Source organism: Myotis myotis, unplaced genomic scaffold (genome assembly GCF_014108235.1).
Source record: "Myotis myotis isolate mMyoMyo1 unplaced genomic scaffold, mMyoMyo1.p scaffold_m19_p_10, whole genome shotgun sequence".
NCBI lineage: Eukaryota > Metazoa > Chordata > Mammalia > Chiroptera > Vespertilionidae > Myotis > Myotis myotis.
The window spans coordinates 11,745,336-11,762,301 of NW_023416314.1; the positions used below are offsets into that span (position 1 = coordinate 11,745,336).

The following is a 16,966-nucleotide window of genomic DNA, read 5'->3' on the forward strand; positions in this document are numbered from 1 at the left end:
AATGGTTCCCAGTTCAAGTCAGCAAATGTTTTTTAGTACCTAGTCTATTCCTGACACTGTGTCAGGCTCTGGGAATACAGAGAAATACAGAGCCCCTGCTCTCATGGAATTCACAATACAGAAGTGAAGAAAAACAGTAAAGAGACCATTAGGATGGGATTTCATGGAAGGCTTTACTCGTGAGGTGATATTTCATCTGAGACTGGAAGAATGGAGACAAGTTGTTCAGGTCAAGAGAAAGGGAACAGGAATGCGTGTCCCAGCAGAGGGACCAGCATTGGGAATTCTCCAGCAAGACTGAGCCTGGACTTGCAACGTCTTCAAAGGAATCAGCAGCTACAAATCTCGTCCAACCTGTGGTACAACTGGAAAAGAGTTCAGCAATTACTGGTTGATTATTTCAAACACTGGCCACAGGTAAAAGGTTGTGGGTTAGGTGAGATGAGAAAAGACTGCCTTGACATTTTATGAATTTTTGCTTACATGTTTACCAGTATCCAGATGGTCTCTGTGCTCTAAAGCTATTTTTTTTTATTGGAGCCATTTTTAGATTGTATCGCTAAATATAGTAGGCAGAATAATGGTTCTCCAAAAAAGTCCATGTCCCAGTCCCCTGGAACTTTACCTGGTGTGATATTGTGATCTAATAAGATATATAGATATAGATATAGATATAGATATAGATATAGATATAGATATAGATATAGATATAGATATAGATATAGATATAGATATAGATATAGATATAGATATAGATATAGATATAGATAAACATATACATATACATATACATATAGGTAGAGATATATAGAGATATATATCTATACACACACACACACACACACACACACACACACATATACATATTGGTCTTGGCTCCTAAATGATCACAAGTACAAGGTGACAACCTGAGACTTGAAAATGGTGTCTACAAGGGCGGTTGGGGGAGTAGGAGGGTAATCTGTTGGACTGAGCCCTCACCCTGTGGGGGCTGTGCTATCTCCAGGTAATTAGTGTCATAAATGAATCATAAGATATCCAGTTTGTGTCTGGAGAGCTGAAGAACTGGTTGATGTGAGGGGGAAAAAAACAACCCACACATTTGTTGTCTGAAGTACTGCGTATAGGAAAACAGTTTTTCCCTTTTACATGGCAAAGGGGGCTTTGCAGATGCGATGATGGCTAAGTTCTTTGAGATGGGGAGATTATCCTGGGTTATCCAGGTAAACCCAATCTAAACACGAGTCCTTAAAAGGAGAACCTTTCCAAACTGTCGTCAGAGGAAGATGTGACCACAGAAAAAGAGAGAGATTACTGGCTTTGAAGGCGGAGGAAGGGGCCATGAGCCAAGAAACACAGGTAGACCTTGGAAGCGGGACAGGCAAGGAAATCCAATCCACCCATAGTCTCCAGAAAAGAACACAACCCTGCTGACACCTTGATTTTAGCCCAGTGAGAGCTTGTCAGATCTCTGCCCTGCAGAACCGTAAAATAATTATAACCGGTGTTGTTTTAAGCTTCTACACTTTCATTAGTTTGTTATGACTGCAATAGAAACTAATAAACTAATTATGCTTACGATGCTTTAAAGCAATCCTTGAATCATAAAGCTATAACTATTTACATTCATCTAAATGAATTTCCTTAGTAATGAGATTATCACATCAAATGAGCAGAATCTATTAAAATTACTGCAGACAAAGCTAATCAGGAGCCATTCTGGACTAAAACAGTTTCATCACTTCCCAAGGAGGAAAATAAAACCATGCATCAAGCCAGAAATGATAGAACTAATTTTAGGTGAAAATTGTGTGTGTGTTTTTCTTATATACTATGTCCTGCAAGACTCTTAAAGAGTCAAAAATAAAGGGGAAACATGAATACCCGCCCCCTATACAATAAAAGAGAGGCAGGGACCAGTCACTGAACTGAGCTCTTACATCGATTAATTTATTGGTTTCTCATACAACACTAAAATGTAGGTATCATTTTGCCAAAGTTCAAGACTTTTAACCATATTCATATGGTAAATAAATAGCACTGAATTAAAATCCAAATAAAAATCTAAAGCTATTCTTTCTAAAGAAATAGGAAAGTAAATAATTGTGGGAAGAAAAACAGTAAGAAAGGTACCTAGTTCCAGAATGGTGACCTCTTGATTCCTATGGCATTTGGGTTGCACATTCTGCCTGTAGTGTTTCATATGTCTGCTGTATTTGCTTTACTAGATTATAAATGCAGAAACTGTGACATGGATATTTTTGTGTCCTTTTCCTTATATACATATCCATACAATATCTAGTACTGTTGTTGTTATTGTTACTATACTATTCCTACTTTTAGTTACTACGGTTATGAATAATAATACCTACACTTATTTCATAGTCCTAATCTATTCAATCCTCCCAACGATCCTATGATGTAGGTACGATGATTATTGCTGTTTTTAGATAAAGAAACTTGAGGCAGGCACAGAGATGTTAGACTTGTCCAATATCACACAGGTAGCAAATAATAGAACCTGGAGAGCAAATCAAGCAGTGTGGTTCATACGTACACTACTTGCACCCATTAGGGACTCAGAGCACCTTATTATCCTAACAAAAGTGAGGTGGTTTAATAAAAGTAGCGATGTCAGATGCCATATTCAATGCTTATACACAGGGTAGGGCAAAAGTAGATTTATAGCTGGTCGTATGGAAAATAATGTAATAATTAATAAATAATAATACAAGAATTAACTTCCATACTCACAATTGTAAACCTACTTTTGCCCCAACCTGTATGTTATTTCATTTAAATCTCACAAAAATTCTGCGAGAGATTATAACTACCAGTGGGAAACTGAGTTTCAGTTGAATGGAGAAGTTCAATAACTTGCCTAAAGTCAGAAAATTAGTAAGTATATTTTTCCTATTCTACACATTGGCTCCCTAATAACAATGTATATATAAAACATTGAGCCGAAACCGGTTTGGCTCAGTGGATAGAGCGTCGCTCTGTGGACTGAAAGGTCCCAGGTTCGATTCCGGTCAAGGGCATGTACCTGGGTTGTGGGCACATCCCCAGTAGGAGATGTGCAGGAGGCAGCTGATCGATGTTTCTCTCTCATCGATGTTTCTAACTCTCTATCTCTCTCCCTTCCTCTCTGTAAAAAATCAATAAAATATATTTTTAAAAAAAATAAAAAATAAAAAAAAATAAAACATTGAGGGTTATGATACCATGCAGGGAGATCAATTGATACAAATTATCCTGCATCTCTAACAATGGACATTGCTTACCACAACCCATTTGGTTATATGTTCTACAATTTAATAAGGAGTGTTCTAATGAAATTAAGAGAGAGGATATAAAATCTACTTATGACATTCTCTCTGTCCTCTGGTTTTTTTAAAATATATTTTTACTGATTTCAGAGAGGAAGGGACAGGGAGACAGAGATAGAAACATCAATAATGAGAGAGAATCATTGATCGGCTGCCTCCTGCACTCCCCTTACTGGGGATTGAGCCGGCAACCCAGGCATATGCCCTTGATCAGAATCAAACCTGGGACCTTCAGTCCACAAGCTGACACTCTATCCACTAAGCCAAACCGGCGAGGGCTATCCTCTGAGTTTTCGATTGGCTGAAATGAGAAAGGGTGAAACATCTCCAAATCCCTATTCTTCTTGGATACTCGCCAGAGGAACTGAGTCCTACAGTCTAGATGGGGGAGGGTCTACATTAAATGGTGGGCCATACAAGGAGGACGGTAGGCCATACAAGGAGGACGTAGCCTCTACCCCAGGATCCTCCCTCACCCTGACCCCAACTCTTCTGTGAAAATTCTAAGAGGGGCACCAATGTGAACACACTCCAAAAGCCAGGACCAGGAGCTGGAGAAGGGCTGCTGAAAAGGGTGTAGGAGTGGGGGAAGGGCAGATAGATAGGGAAGGATGGGATTAGTATCCGGCAATAGTGCACTGATGTTGCAAGGGTCTGGATGATGAGACTTGAGAACCCTGCGACAGACACCCAACCTGCTCTCTACCCACTCCAGCCTGGCACAGGCGCCCAAGAGAACAGAGTAGCCCTGTTCCCAACAGGCAGCGAGAAGCCATGCCCATAAAATGTTAAATTCCTGATATGGCCTGCCCATTGAGGCGGAATAGGAAGTTTCGTAGGGCTGTTTTTTTAACTACTATAAAATCTAAATGAACCTCCCTGTGGATTATCAAAACAAAAATACAGTTTTGAAACTTGAGGGTTTTGTTTGCTTGCTTTTTGTGGTTTACGCTGTAAAAAGGAATCCTCTGATGAAGATAATCAACCTGTATGCAGTCGGAGAAGGAAATAACAGCACAGACGGAGAAGCTGGTGCGGCTGGGCTCTGGCTCCTGCTGCTGCTCTGCTCTGTGGCCTGGCACTGGGGCCCTCCCTGAATTCTGCAAAGTTATAAATCTCCTTTACCAGTGGTGCAAAGAATTTCTCTGCCTACAACCAAACTATTATGCCAAGCATGTTAAACTCTCGGCCCTCGGGCCGCATGCAGCCCACAACGAATAATTTTGTGGCCCAGCCAATATAACGGTATGTAAGAAACATTTTAATAAAAATTCATAACTTAATTTTTACAATATCCTCTTATACATAATTATTAATAACAAACTACAACGGTCGCTAATGACTGATTACTATAATCGTGTTGCATTCATTTCCCTTACATGCCTTATGCACAGGCACACCACTTCTCTCCACTAATACTAACAGTGAATATTTTAGCGGCCGATGGCCATGTCATTAGTTTGGACTGACCTATTTGGTGTGCGCAAAAGGAAATATTTCACTTTTGGAGAAGAAGAAAAATAGGTTTATTTGCGTTACACTTATTAATTTGTGCAGTTATTCAGTATCTGGTAAGTTAACGTTCAAGAAAAAAATACTAATTTTTATTAAAATGTTCTATTATTTTATGTTAGTGATTACTCATTTATTTCAGCCCTTTGTGTTCAGCATGTCTCTATCGAAATAAAGCTTCGTTTCTGTGATATTTGAAGCTTTTGTTTTTTTGTGGCCCACATAAACTTAAACCTTGTTTATTGGCCTGTGTTAGCCTTTGAGTTTGACATGCTGCAGAAAATTATTATAAAGATGACATGAGTCAGTTCACCCTGAGGTCCTCACATAGTGGGTTCCTCTAGGTACACTAAGTAAGCTGTACTCAAGAAACACTGGCTTATTATTTTTATCTCTGGCTTGGTACCAGAGATAATGAAAAGCTTAGGAAATGTTCTAAACACTTCCGGGCAAGCTTATCCCAGTAGTACTTTAGGAAGCTCTAAATCACAGCAAAACACTAGCCTCCAGCTCTTAATAAGGATTTGATCCTTAAATGCTCTGGTTTCCAAGGAATGGCTAGGAAGAAGTTTGGGACTTACCTGTGGTTTTTCATGGAATCTATCTCTGCATCATTAACATAAATAACCAAGTGTTTGTGGAGTGTCCCTTTCTCTGAGGACTAATTAGCATGGACCCCTGTAACCATCCATAAAAAAAAGTCCCCAAATCTGTGGGCTAAAAGTTGCTATAGTTTATTAAATTGAAAACCATTTAAATATTTATACAGGAGCTTTTTATATTTTCAGTGCAAGCAATTCTAAGGAACTGGGTTAGCTGGTGTTTACAGTGTTAACAGGTTAAAAGTCATAATTTAGAAAGAATGCAGGCTTCCAGAGATAGGTTTAGTAACGGAAGACGTCATGAGTAATGACTGTCAGAAAAAATAATTCATTTCAATGCCCCCTAAGCAGATTAGTTCCACTCAGCAGAATAAATTTCATAATAATGAAACTGAATCATGAAGAAAAGGTGATATGTTGTTTATTAGAAGGCAAATCATCCCATACATTTGTTTTAAGTGCACCATGAAGACTTTTAAATAATGTGGGTCTTTTCTTGGTAAAATCTCCAGGATTAGTTGCAAATGGCCCCACTAAATTAGTCAATAGATTGCCCTACACTATAAAGTTGTTTGATGCAAGCCAATTAAATGTTGAAGAACTGCTACCCACAATTATGAATAAATTAATTAATGCCAGTATAACACTCCCCTCTTACCCCTCCACCCCCCAATTCCTCCCCTCTGCATTGTGACAATTAAAAAATCTCTCCAGACATTCAGATGTCTCTTCAGGGGACAAAAGTCACCCCTGGTTGAGAACCACTGATCTAGCCTATTGTTCCTAACTAACTGCTGCAGACAATTCTGTGCTTCTATGATATTCCAGTGATGGGCACCCAGGTAGTTTTCAGCTCCCAGCCTCCACAAACAACACTGGGATGAGTATTCTTATAGCCGTCCCCTTGTGCACCGGGAAGAACCCATGGTGAGGCCTGGTTCTGAGTCCCTCTAGGTGACTTTAAGTAGAAGGGAGGGGTGAACCCTGGGATGGAGGATCCTCAGGTGCCACAGAACCCCTGTTGACTGCTATTGTCCAGTGCCTCTTCATCAGGCTATTCTATGACCATGGGTTTGCCCTCAGCTGCTCTGGAAGAATAAAGAGGAGGCATTCGCTCTAGGTTTTAGCTCATTAGCCCTAGGAGCTTGGATTCCTGGCTGGACAGAGATGAACCTTTTTATTAGCTTCTCAATACAGCAAGGAGTTGTTAAAAGAACAGTCAGTAATTGTCCCCATGGAATACAGAGGAGAGGTAAGGGTGGACTTTAAACGCTTTTTCTTTTTCTCTCCGTGCCCTGGCTGTTCTCTGCCCCAGGCTATAGCCCTCTCCCCTCTACCAACCAGATCAGTTCTAGACAACCTTTGGGTTATTCCTGCTTTTCTCTGCTCCTTTCTTATGGCTGATTTGGAAGAAGATGAGATGGCTGCCAGTGCTTATTCATTCCCCATCTCTACAGCACTTCCAGAATTTTCTGGAGTTCACCTTCCCCTCCAATCCCTATTGTCACCACTTCAGTTCGGGCTTTACCATCTCTCATTGGACTCTTGTCATGCCTTCCATGCATGCCTCCAAATCATCTCACTACACAGGAACCAGAGTGATGCCAAATAAAAGTAAAGGGCTCCACAGCTGCCATCAAATGAGAATTCACCCTGTAGTGGGCATTCTACTTATAGTTCATCAGTCCTTAGACAATCTTATGAAAATGGTTTTCTTAGTCCCTTGGACAGCAGATAAGTAACTTGCCCTAGGGCACATGGCTGGCGAGAGGCAGAGCTGAGATCGCTCATTTGATTCTGAAGACCAGGCCCACTTTACTATTTCAGCAGAAATCTCACTGCATCTTGTTCAGGCTGAAACATTTCCACTTCCTCCCATCACTTGCAGCAGTGGTTTGCAAACTGGGTGAGTTCTCTGGGTTCTCTGGAGGTTCCTCGGGGTTCATTACGGGGGCAAGGTGGGAAGTAGTTGCTGATGGGCTTCTGGCGGCTTTGGGCACTCACTGGGTCTGTTACTCTGCCTGTTTTATAGTTGGACTTTTATGCAAGGATTTTTTTTTTAATATATTTTATTGATTTTTTACAGAGAGGAAGGGAGAGAGATAGAGAGTTAGAAACATCAATGAGAGAGAAACATCGATCAGCTGCCTCCTGCACATCTCCCACTGGGGATATGCCCGCAACCAAGGTACATGCCCTTGACTGGAATCGAACCTGGGACCCTTCAGTCTGCAGGCCGACGCTCTATCCACTGAGCCAAACCAGTTTTGGCATATGCAAGGATTTTTTAAATTGATTTTAGAGATTAGAGAGGGCCAGGTCCTTTGCTAGACAATAACAAGAAGTGCCCGTGCAAATTCACCGACTACGATTATTCATTCTTCCTCAGGCCCATGCCCCCTGACCCCAAGCTACTTTCAGCCCCTTGAGAAAAACTCTGTAGCACCTCCAAGCCTGGAGTACCCTTCCTCACCCAGTCCACCTGGAAAACTCTTTTTTGTGCTTCAATCCCGATCACCTTCTCTGTTGAGCTCCCCAGCCTTACCTCTCTGCTTCTGTTTGTGCTATCTGTATTTTGTGCTCACCTCTAAAGCACCTATCACAACTTCTTACCATAATTTGAGTATGAGCTCTTTTGGGAACAGGAACCAAATCCTATTCATCTCTGTAGCCCAGAGACTAGTCTAGAACCTAGAGCATAATAGACACTCAAGGTCTGATGAATGAAAGAATGAAGGAATGAGTGAATAAATGAATGAATGAACACATGTCCAGTATTGTGCTACAAAAAGAATAGGATAAAATTTATGACCTCAAAAAGCTTACCGTTTATTCAATGGGAAAGGATAAATATATCAAATAGTAATTAAAGATTTTTGCTAGAGATAAATTTGATAGTCATTATAAGGAATATACATTTTTTTTATGTATGAATTGGAATAAGGCATTAGAATGTAAACTGCTAGATGGCATACAATAAATCTTTAGGTACTCCTAGAAACCCATATCCTCCTACTACAGTATTTGTCACTTGAGTTCATAACACTAAAAGCAAAGGGCAAAATTATAGGTATAGTACACTTGGAAACTTATAACTGTCCTTACTATGAACTAGAGTCCCAGTGCACAGATTCATGCACCAGTGGGGTCCCTCGGGCTGGCCTGTGGGGATCAGGCCAAAACTGGCTCTCCGACATCCCCCAAGGGGTCCCAGATTTCGAGAGAGCGCAGGCCAGGCCGAGGGACCCCACCAGTGCATGACCAGGGCCAGGGAGGGACCGTGGGGGGGCTCCAGGGCATGTCCAGGCCATCTAGCCCAGTCCTGATTGGGGCAATCGGGGCCATCTTGCCTAGTCCCAACTGGGGTCAATCAGGGCCAATCAGGGCCGGCCAGCCGGGGAGGGACCATGGGAGGTTGGCCGGACAGGAAGGGACTGCAGGAGGGCTCCAAGGCGTGTGTGGCCATTCTTGCCCAGTCCTGATTAGCCGGACCCCAGCAGCAAGCTAACCTACCAGTCAGAGTGTCTGCCCCCTGGTGGTCAGTGTACGTCACAGTGACTGGTCAAACAGTTGGACACTTAGCATATTAGGCTTTTATTATCTAGGATGCCTGGCACACAGTAATTACTCATAAACTTTTATTGAATGGTGTGGAGAGCAGCTATAGCATTTGAACAGGTTCAAGCCTGGGACTAATGAGAGGGCACGATCCTCTCGTGGCAAAGCCACGAGCAAGTCCCAGCACAATTATAGCCAAAGGCTATAGTTGTAAGCTTGTCCTATGGTCCGGACCTGTAGCCCCACGTGGCTAAGTGATATGGGCTGCGGGAGGTGCAGCAAGTAAACAAAGCTTGATCAGGTGCATGTAATTGAGTAGATTCAAAACCCGTAAGAACGTTGTAACCACACCCTTACTTTGCCTAGTGGAATCTGGCTATAAAATAAAGACTTGGCTTACAGGCCATGGCACTGTCTCTCCATCAGAGAGCAGCGTCCCACCCAGCCTCAGCTTTCTTCTCTTGTCTGGTTTTTCTAAATCCTTCACCACCCCCTCTCAGGTTCACCCATGGCCATGCTGGCTCGGCACATGGTGCCCGAACAGGGACTTGAGTACGCGGAACTGCAGTGGTCAGGCGAAAGGAGGCTCCCTTGAAAGGTGAGCAGAAAGCAAAAGTGGAAAGCAAAAGTAAGGTCAGAAAGCAAAAGTAAGGTAGGCAGCGAGGTTTGGTAGTTGCTGGATATAAAACATGGGAAATTCAGAAGCTGAGGAAGGGGATCCCTAAAACAATGCTTATTGAAGCATTTGTTAAATTTCTTAAGTTTTGTTAGGAACTGTAAAGCAAAAAATGGAAGTCCTGATAGTGAAGACAAGAAATATAGAAAACAAGAGATAGAAAATAAGATAGATAAGATAGAAAATAATATAGAAGATAAGAAATAGGAGATAGAAAATAGGAGATAGAAAATAAGGTAAAAATCTCTTAGTTTTTGTTAAGCTACTATAAAGCAAAAAAAAATGGCTGTTGTTGATGTTTTGTTTCTTTTTTTCTTTCTTTTTTTAATATATTTTATTGATTTAAAAAAAAATTTTTTTTTACAGAGAAGAAGGGAGAGGGATAGAGAGTTAGAAACATCAATGAGAGAGAAACATCGATCAGCTGCCTCCTGCACACCCCCTACTGGGGATGTGCCCGCAACCAAGGTACATACCCTTGACCAGAATTGAACCTGGGACCCTTCAGTCCACCGGCCGACGCTCTATCCACTGAGCCAAACCGGTTAGGGCAACTTTTATTTCTAACACAGAAGTGGGCCTAGATTGCAAGCTCTTGCCTCAATTGCATTGTTTCTGGGCTTTGGTTATTTCTTTCTTGTGCGACCTGATAGCTCCCTGGGACTTTGGGTCTGTGTGAGACGCCAGACTCGGAATTGGAGGTCTCCAGCTCTGCAGGACCAAGGGCAGCTCATTTCCATGCAGCAACGGCTGAAGAAGCTGAGGAAGGGACCAGACTTCCACAGGCGCGGACGGGCTGATCTGATTGGGACTGGTGCCTTTCCAGCCTGCTCAGTCCCAAAGCCAACCGTCCAAGCAGCCTGATCCTCAGAATCCAGAGGGAGCGAAGCAGCTGATTTGGGTGCCAGAGCACGATGTGCATCACCATGGTGGACCCAGACAGGCTCCTTGTCACTCTGTTCAAAAGACTGAGAGTTGCGATGTGAAAGAAGATAACGAAGGCTACGCACAAGGGACCGAGGTGCCAGCATGGGGTCAGCTGAAGAAGTTAGCAACTGAGGCCCAGCAGATGGTATAAAAGCGAGAAGTGGAAGCTACTCCCTCAACCATGTTTCTGGCTATGCTAGCATTGGTGAGCTGCCAGTTTTCTGTGAAGCCTTACGCAGCCAAGTCTGAGGACTCTGAGTAGATATACACCAACAGCAAAAGGAACTTTAACCTCTCTGTGGTTAGGTTTTTCTCTTGTTACTGTGTTGGCTGTTTTGTTAATAGACTGGAAATGTTAACATGTCTGTAGTTTGGTTTCTTTCTTATTGCTGTGTTGATTAATAGCCAGAGTTTTGTTCTCTCTTATTGCTGTATTACATTAACAGTAACTGTGTTTACTGTTTTATTAATAGCCAGAGTTTTGTTCATGACATTTTGGTTATGCTGCATAATTTGCCTAGAGCTTTTGATGATGTAAATGGAAGTGTTTAAAAACAGGGGGGGAAAAGGGAGAGATGTGGAGAGTGGCTACAGCGTTTGGACAGGTTCAAGCCTGGGACTAATGAGAGGGCACGATCCTCACATGCAAGTCCCAGCACAATTATAGCCAAAGGCTATAGTTGTAAGGTTGACCTTATGGTCGGAACCTGTAGCCCCACGTGGCTAAGTGATATGGGCTGCAGGAGGTGCAGCAAGTAAACAAAGCTTGATCAGGTGCATGTAATTGAGTAGATTCGAAACCCACGAGAACGTTGTAACCATGCCCTTACTTTGCCTCGTGGAATCTGGCTATAAAATAAAGACTTGGCTTACAGGCTGTGTCGCTGTCTCTCCATCAGAGAGAGCAGCGTCCCACCTAGCCTCAGCTTTCTTCTCTCGTCTGTCTTTTCTAAATCCTTCACCGCCCCCTCTCAGGTTCACCCATGGCCCTGCAGGCTTGGCACAGAATGAGTGATCTGATATTCTTTTGTTTGTTTGTTAATTCTCACCCGAGGATATTTTTCCCATTGATTTTTAGAGAGAGTGCAAGGGAGGGAGAGGTAGAGAGGGAGAAAAAAAACATCAATTGGTTTTCTACTGCACGCAGGGGTGGGGGATTAAACCTGAAAACCAGGTGTGTGCCCTTGACTGGGAGTTGAACCCACGACCCTTCTGTGCACAGGCCAACATTCTAACCACTGAGAAACACTGACCAGGGCAGTAATCTGATATTCTTTTTTTAAAAAAAAATTGATTTTGGACATAGAAACATCAGAATCGAACCAGCATCCTACTGGTGCAAGGAACAATGCTCAACCGAACCACACCAGCCAGGCCTGATAGTCTTCATCGTAGAGAAAAGTTATCTGTAATGCTAGTAAGGCAGTTATGTCAGTAGGTGGGGTTACCTAAAATATGTACCTCCCATAATGAAAACAGAACCAGCTCTAGGCCCCAAACTTTTCCCCTATATTTAGGACCATTTCCAAGCTATTCTTATCCCCCTTTGGTATAAGAGTAGAAAAGGGTTGTGTGGTCACAAACTATCCATCTATATCCTATCCATCTGATGATAACACATCTAACTCACCAAACCCCTCTCCATACCTCATGGACCCCTGGCCACTGTTAGTGATTCGTGGAGCTAAATTCAAATTTGGGAGATAAGTTTTAATACTGATGAAAGGCGCGCCGCCCGCTTCTCCGGGCGGTGCGGGAGGAGGAGTCTGGCCGCTGGGCTCTGGGATCCCTCCGCGGCCGCCGGCCTCCCCGGAGCGGGTCCGAGTGTCCGGACCGGCTGCGTGGTGGCCGGCGGCGGCGGGCCGAGGGGTGGGGCCGGGCGGCGACCGACCGTGGGGGAGGTCATGGGAGCGGAAGGCCTCACCGCCTGGCTCTTCCCTCCCTTCCCCCATGGTCGGCTCCCCGCTTGCCCGCGCTGGGGCCGGGGGTCCATGCGGCCCTTGGGGCCCGGTCGGGGGGGCCTGGGCCTGCGTGGGCCAGCCGCTGGGCCCCATGGGGGGGGGCATTGGCTCCCCAGCCCACGGCGGGAGCCCGCCGTGGGCTGCCACCCGCCCGCTGCCCCCCGGACCGGGCCCAGTGCAGCAGCGGCGGCAGCGCAGTGGCGCACGTGCCCTGGCTCGGGGAGGCCGCCATGCTGCAGTGCACCGGCCCCATGGCCGGGCCTGCTCCGAGCGGATGCCGCTCCTCCAGAGCTGGGCCGCTCCACCGGCCGCACCCCGTTTGCTGGGCCTGTGCCGCCCAGACGCGCTGGAGTCCCAGTCTGCCCGCAGGCCAGCTGCGGGTGCTGTGCGGGAGGGCCATCCTGCCTTGTGGTGGGTTCGAGCGGCAGCGGCAGGAGCCGGACAAGGACTGCGCCCTCCATCTTGCCTTGGGTCCTCCATTTTGGGACGGTACCATGTGCTTCCTCACGGGAAGAAGCCGCTACTAGCCACACCCAGGATTTCTCTGGACTAACCAATAATAATCAAGGGAAGTGCACGCCATCACTATGACCGACTTGCGCCTGGCCAATCAGCGGGGCCCACAGTCCCCTCTCCTGCCCTCACTCCACCCCCCTTTAAAACCCCCTGTCCCATCAGGTCTCTCTCTCTCTCTCTCTCTCGGCCACTGGAGCTTACCGTTGCATCGGTGAGTGTGGCAGGGGAGCCAAACCTAGGTTTGAAATAAATGACTCTTTGCTTTTGCATCGGACTGACTGGCTCCCTGGGGGGTCTTGGGAACTTTGAATTCTGGGCACAACAACTGAGAGTTTAAAATATTGAGTATAAGGAGTGCTGGATATCTGGTACACTGCACTCTTCTGACTGCTGGCTAAGGCAAGGAGAAACTACAAACCAGAATCCAGTGCAGGGGTGGGCAAACTTTTTGACTCGAGGGCCACAATGGGTTCTTAAACTGGACCGGAGGGCCGGAACAAAAGCATGGATGGAGTGTTTGTGTGAACTAATATAAATTCAAAGTAAACATCATTACATAAAAGGGTACGGTCTTTTTTTTGTTTGTTTTATTCATTTCAAACGAGCCGGATCCAGCCTGCGGGCCGTAGTTTGCCCACGGCTGATCCAGTGTCTGATTGCCAGAGGTAAGTCTGAAGCCCGTAATGAGCTGAAGTGCTCTGCCAACCGAAGAAAGGCTCCTGCCCCAGACCCTCCGAATACATAAAGGCCAATAGAGGGAGGAGTGCAGGGTGTGTGGCAGAATGCCATCCCTCATCCATGCACTCTTGTGCTAAGGCTTGTGGGAAATACAGGAATGAAAAAGACTTGATTCTGCTGTTAAGGACTTTGCCCATCAGGAATGGAAGCTGCCCAAACTGCTCTCACATAAGGAAGGAAGTAAAGATCCACAAGGGAGACACAAAAGCAGTGTGTTCAAAGACAGAAGAAATCTCATATTTAGGAAGCTATTAGGTACTCCTGACCGTAAAGCATACCGGGATTTTTTAAATATTAGAACATTAAGAGAAAAAAACATTGCTAAGCCTTGTTAGCAATGACAGCTGCCATACTGTCTGCCCCAACAACCAGGCTGCTGGCGTCTCTGGGAGCATATTCCCATCACCAAGTATGGAGAGCTGGTGGTGAGTGTGGAGAGCTGGTGGTGAGTGTGGAGAGCTGGTGGTAAGTGACAGTAGCATGAGCAAGCTGTCCGCACGCTCCTGTGCAGTCAGCCACTTAATGCTCACAACATCCCCAAGGCAGGTCTCCATTTGTGTCTCCATTTCACAAAGACAACTGGGGCAGAGAAGTTGAGCAACTTGCCCAAAGTCACCCAGCTGGTAAGTGGCACAGACACGATTTGAGTCCAGAATGAATCTGTGGCCTTAGTCATTATCGTACAGTAAGTACACTGCCTCCTCCCAGCTGAGAACTTGTGGTTACATTTATCAGGACATATACAGCTGCCTGGTACTAGGTAACTTTTGGTCAACTTTCCCCTTTAAACACATCCATTATTGATCTAGTTTTGAAAATGGTATGACTTTTCAGGACATAGTTTTCACGATCTTTAAAGAGGAATTCTCTTTGTACATGTGCTTCCAAAGCAAGCACTGAAATTCTCTTTGTTAATCTGGCTGGGGGGAAGGGAGAGGTCAAAATGCCTGTTCATGAGCCCTGACAGTGGGCAGGAGTGGTGGCTGCAGGTAGGACTGCAGCGCACAGGCACCATTCCTTGGAGTTCATCTCAGGGCCTGAGGCAAGTTGCTTAGCCTTCTTTGTTCTTTCTCCATCTGCACAGTGGGTATAACAATAGTGCCCTCTCCTGAAGTGGTGAGGATCAGTCGATATTATCCATTTAAATTGCTAAGCACAGTACTTGACCCAGTGAATGCTCAATAATCGTTGGCTTTCATTATTTAGATCCTGGGTTGTTTCTATTTCCAGATTCAAGCCCTCCAGTAGCCACAGAAATGCTTTCTGGGTCCCAGCGCCTCTATCAATCCCTTCAGCACGTTTCCATCTCCCACAGCGACAGCAGAAGCAGGCTTCTCTGGCCCCGGCCCTGGAGGAGGCCGTGTCGCCTCGCTCAGGCCCCGGGGCGGAGGCAGCAGGCTCCAGGCTCCGTCCGGGCGGCACCACCAAACTGAACCCAGATTTCTCACTTGGGTGCACTCCTGGCAGCGCAGCAGCAGGGACCGTCGGACGGCTCGGCAGCAGCAGGAACGCGCGCGCCGGCGCCGGGAAGGGGAGCTCACCCACCTGCCAAGCCGCAGGGTGGGCACCCCTCCTGCACAGCATCCCTGGGGGCTTGCCCCCCTCCCGCTGGGAGGCCCCCTGGGACCGACCTCGCGGTGCCAACGGGGCGAATTTCCCCCCGATCCTCTGCAATGCATTCCCGCGATTCCTAAGAGGGGGCGAGGGAGGAGCCGAGCGCTTCACAAAGCCAGGTAAAGCCTACATCCCTGCTGCACATGTGGGGTCGCCTGAACAGCTCCAAAGTCCCCGCCGCCGCCCCCGCCGCCCTCCGGGCGCTCCGCCGCCACGTGCGAGCCGGTCCCGGCCCCGCGCGCCTGTCCACGCGGCCCCGCGCGCCCGTCCACTCACCAGGTGAAGAGTTTGCCCCGCAGCCTGCGCAGCAGACCGGCGACCCAGTCCGCGGATCCCTGCGCCTGCGGCTGCGGCTGCGGCTGCGGCTGCGGGGCGCCGGGCCCCGCCGGAGGGGCTGCCTCCATCGGGGCGCCCGCGGTCTCCGAGCCCGGAACCCCCCCGATGCGCCCGGAACCCCCCGATGTGCCCGGGGCCCGGAAGACGGGAGGCGGCGCCTGTGAGGCCGGCGGGGCTCGGCTCGGCCCGGCCCCTGCGCCCGCGCGCCCGCTCGCCCGGTCCCCCGGCTTCCCCCGCCGGCTCGGGCTGCGGCAAATCATTAACTGTCAAGCCCCGAGGGCCAGACGGGGATTCATTGGCCGATTACAGCCCGGCGGCGGGGCCGGGGCGGCGGCGGGGAAAGGGCGCTTTTTTTCCGCCCTGGCAGGCGAGCCTCGGAGTTGGGTGGCACCCAGCACGCATCCCAGGTTTTTATGGTCCTGGTGTAAAACCAGCAAACCAGGCGCGACAGCTTATGCCGCGTGCCCTCGCTGGGGAAGCAGACGTGTAGCCACTGCCTGAACTTTGCAAACTGGAGAGAACCGGCTGGCCCCTCCCTCCCTTCACCTCCCCGCCTCCCGCCCTCTGACTCATTTAGAAAGCACATTTTCCATCTAAAACAGTGGTTCTCAACCTTCCTAATGCCGCGACCCTTTAATACAGTTCCTCATGTTGTGGTGACCCCCAACCATAAAATTGTTTTCGTTGCTACTTCATAACTGTAATTTTGCTACTGTTATGAGTCGTAATGTAAATATCTGATATGCAGGATGTATTTTCCTTGTTACAAATTGAACATAATTAAAGCATAGTGATTAATCACAAAAAAAATGTAATTATGTGTTTTCCGATGGTCTTAGGCGACCCCTGTGAAAGGGTCGTTCGACCCCCCAAGGGGTGCCACCCACAGGTTGAGAACCGCTGGTCTAAAACAACTGGAGGCGCTTCTACTTCTGTTTCTTTTTCAAAAGACGTGGGTAAAGTCTTGAACGGATCCGGAAACGTGTCTTTGTGGTGTGTCTCCTTCCTCACCCTGGGGTGTGGGCGGTTTGCCTTTCAGTGTTCAGTTGGCTGGGAGCTGCCGGCCCAGGGGACCGTGCCAGCCCTGGCGCTCGGCCAGGATGCCCAGGTCTGGCCACGCCTTCCTGCCGCGGCTTCAGCGACCCGGAGGGACGAGGAGCTGGGCCCACAGGTTCCTGACTCCCACTGGCAGGACCT

At 46.9% G+C, this 16,966-nt stretch overlaps 1 protein-coding gene across 1 annotated transcript in view; it reads right to left on the bottom strand.

The window, feature by feature from the left end:
* SLC35F2 (solute carrier family 35 member F2) overlaps positions 1-16,241 on the bottom strand; it is a 48,096-nt gene extending 31,855 nt beyond the window's left edge. The window contains exon 1 of the mRNA XM_036324479.1: positions 15,710-16,241. Within this exon, the coding sequence (XP_036180372.1) occupies positions 15,710-16,029 (320 nt within the window). The 5' untranslated portion in view covers positions 16,030-16,241. The remainder of the gene's footprint in view (positions 1-15,709) is intronic.
* Between the last annotated feature and the right edge of the window lie 725 nt (positions 16,242-16,966).